The following is a 3,433-nucleotide window of genomic DNA, read 5'->3' as shown; positions in this document are numbered from 1 at the left end:
TGCAGGATGTTTACTTAGGGCAGGATGAGGGTGGGATTCTGTAAACTCAGCCTCAAGACGTTCCAGTGAGATAGTCAAGCCTATTATGTTGAGAGACTTAACTTTTGGCTCCCGACATGTCTTACAGACTTGTCTGCCCCATTGGCTTTGAACTGTGATACTCATTCAGATCTAGGTTGAGCCACCAGCACTCAGCTTAGTACATATGTCTTTTTTTTGGTCCGGTTGTGGGGCCTGAACTCTGGGCCTGGGCACTGTCCCTCAGCTCTTCAGCTCAAGGCTAGCACTCTACCACTTAAACTACAGCGCCGCTTCCGGCTTTTTTCTTTTTGCTTATGTGGTGCTGAGGAATCGAACCCAGGGCCTCGAGCATGCAAGGCAAGCACTCTACCACTGAGCCACCTTCCCAGCCCAAGTACATATGTCTTTATGGGCATAGCCATTATACCCTTTAAAAAGTTGACATAATTGGGCTAGTTTGGTTCTGAGCATAAATTGACTTAAGGCTATAATCTTAAGTGATAAGATCTGTTCTCAGCAAGACCTTAAGAACTAGTTCCCTGAATAAAACTCTACTTATCCACTTTCAATGAATGATGTGTGGTCCAAGAGCATTCCCTCATCTAACCTAGCAACAATGGCCCACAAGCAGCCCATTTGGGGCTTACAAAAGCAAATCAACTTAGGAGTTCAGGGACATTGAGCCAAAACTCCTACTGTGTCCCAATTCCAGTTAGGAGAACTACATTTCAAAAGCTTCCCTTCAGAGTTCATGAATGTAAGATTAATTGATGGTACTTCTGTATCAGCATAGTGGACGAACACCAGGCTGGAAAGTACAAGTTGTTTACTGACATGCGCTATCAAAGAAAGTTGAGACTGTCACACCATAACTGCTAGAAACCGTTTTTTTCTGTCCAAGAACTGACTGGATTGACAAGACTTAAACACTAGCAAAACCCAAAACACAACCTTTTGTTTGGTGAGTAGCGTACACTAAACAAGGGCTCTACCCCAATGGTGTTTTTTTTTTAATTATGGCTAAGAATTTTATTATCAAAATTATTACATCTCTTGTGAAAGTTCAAATGTTACAGCAAGGTGTAAATACTCCACTTGAGAAAGAAGTGATACTTCTTTCATTCCAAGAGTTCCCCCTCCCCCCCGCGCGCCCCTCCCCCCATGGTATTTTTTGAGACAAGGTCTAGGCTGCCCAGGCTGACAAACTCCTGGAAGCCCAAGGATTTCCTGCCTCAGGCGCTCCAGTTGCTCCCAAATACATTGACATTAACTATAAAACATGACAGGTATTAAAAATAGTCACTGTTTGCTAATTCCTACAATGTGCAAAAGCAGTAACTTCACTTGGAATGAATGTTGATAAACACTTTAGCACTCTTAATTACCTAAGATGTGTTGGGTGGGAAACAGATGTTTAGGTAGTCCTGCATCACTTAGTTGCTCCCTGATTAAAGAAAAAAAAATTTGCATTCCAATCTCAGGTTTATTCAATACAATTCTTTATTCTACACAACGAAGTACAAACACAATCTTACCTAAAATGTTACCTGTCAGGAGCCCTAAAGGGAGTCTCTCTGCATGATAGGCTTGACTATCTCACTGGAAGATCTTGAATCTGTTTACAGAATCCGGTCTTTTTGTCCTGCCCCAAACAAATATCAGGTAGCTGCTAACGACCACCTTTTCACACTGCCCGAAGCAAACATCCTGCAGCTGCTATGGCCAGTGAAAAAGCTTCCTTATTCTAAGCATATAAATACCCTTGTGTGAAAAATAAAAATTGCAGCTTGATCAGAATCCTTGTCTTGCTGTCATTCTTCGTGTCTCTTGTCCCTTCATTCCTTCTCGCTTAGGTTCATTGCCCTCGTTGAAGTCCTGCAGGTCGGGACAACTGGCACCCAACGTGGGGCACGAGCCTCTGATTAAGGAAGGAACGCCGTCCTCCGGGAAAACTTGGCCAAGTACAGTCCGAGATCACGAGATCACCTCGACAGACCCCGAGGAGAGACAGATCCAGGAGGAGAGTGGGGACGACGCAAGGTGAGTGACCCACCATGGGACAAGCAATCACATGATCTATTTCTGTCAAACCTCAAGGAGGCCTTCAAGACATGGGGAACGTGGGTTAAGAAAAGGGATTTAGAATTATTTTTCTCATTCATAGAGGACTTGTGTCCTTGGTTCCCCTTTGAAGGAATCATAGATGCAAAAAGATGGCAAAGAGTAGGAGATTGTTTAAAAGATTATTATGAAAACTTTGGTCCGGAAAAGGTTCCTGCTACCATGTTTTCCTATTGGAATTTGATTAATGACATTTTAAAATGTTCTCTGTTTGATAGTGGAATTTTAAAACTTGTAAAAATGGGAGAGGAGGTTCTCCAAAATGCCTCTCGGCCCCCCGCGGCTTACCCATCGGTTGTATTAGATATGCCTGCTGGTCAATTTACTGAAAAATCTAAAACCTCCCTAAAATATCTTGAAACTCCCTCTCAAAAGGTAGATGAACAGTTTTATCCTGAACTCCAGGCTGCCCGTTCCCCTCAGGATAATTTAAATCCTGAGGAGGAGGCCACCCTGGAAGAGGAGGTGGCCCAATATCGTCAGCCTGATTGGCCCCCCTTACTCAATCACCTCCTACCTCAGACTAAACCCTCTATCCCAAATATTACACATCCCTCCTATGTGCCCCCTTCCTTTTGTGGCCCGGCCCTTCAAGGGCCCATTGCCCCTCCAGATCCAGATGTTTTTTCTCTCCCCCCTTTACGTAACCTGGCCCCTTTACGTGAGTCCCTTCAACATAGGTGAGAACACCTTCAACTTTTAAAAGAACTACGGTCCCTTGATTATGAACTCCGCACACTGGCTTTGGCTGATACGCCAAAACTGCCTAATAAAATTAAGGTTAGATCAGGCCATCAATCAGTCCTCGCCTTTGCAGTAACTCGGAGCCAGACAGATAGGGACCTCAGAGGATGAGGAGGACGAATCAGAAGAGGAAGAAAAGGAGGGTGAGGAATGGGATACTGGGGATGAAGAGGAACAACCCACCCAGAGAAAAGGCCAACAAGAGTATAAGAGGCTTAGCCTTCAGTTTGTTGAAAAGCTTAAAAATGCATGTGCCCAATGTAAGGTCCGCTCCTGGATGGCTAGCAGACTCCACCCTCTTTGCAGCAAAGTCTCCACCCAGTACCTGCGTTACCTAGGCAACTGGGACACCTGGAAGAGGTCACATCTGCATCCCCTAGATAAGGGCTAGCCCAGGCCCAGACTCTCTCTCTCTCTGCCTTTTTCTAACTCTCTCTCTCTGTTCTTTTCTTGCTCTCTCTGCTCTTTTCTAGCTCTTTTCTCTCTCTTTCCCAGCTCTCTCTTTTGCCAGCTGCGTGGAGTGCCAACCTTGCCTGGTCCCAGCAGG

The 3,433-nt window shown here is 44.9% G+C and overlaps 1 protein-coding gene across 1 annotated transcript in view; it reads right to left on the bottom strand.

The window, feature by feature from the left end:
* LOC105986589 (acyl-CoA desaturase 1-like) overlaps positions 1 to 2,077 on the bottom strand; it is a 14,970-nt gene extending 12,893 nt beyond the window's left edge. The window contains exon 1 of the mRNA XM_013017585.1: positions 1,884 to 2,077. Within this exon, the coding sequence (XP_012873039.1) occupies positions 1,884 to 2,077 (194 nt within the window). The remainder of the gene's footprint in view (positions 1 to 1,883) is intronic.
* Between the last annotated feature and the right edge of the window lie 1,356 nt (positions 2,078 to 3,433).

This window comes from Dipodomys ordii, unplaced genomic scaffold, assembly GCF_000151885.1.
Source record: "Dipodomys ordii isolate 6190 unplaced genomic scaffold, Dord_2.0 Scaffold36, whole genome shotgun sequence".
Taxonomy (NCBI): domain Eukaryota; kingdom Metazoa; phylum Chordata; class Mammalia; order Rodentia; family Heteromyidae; genus Dipodomys; species Dipodomys ordii.
Note: the sequence above shows the minus strand (reverse complement) of the source record. Positions and strands in the feature narration are given on the sequence as shown.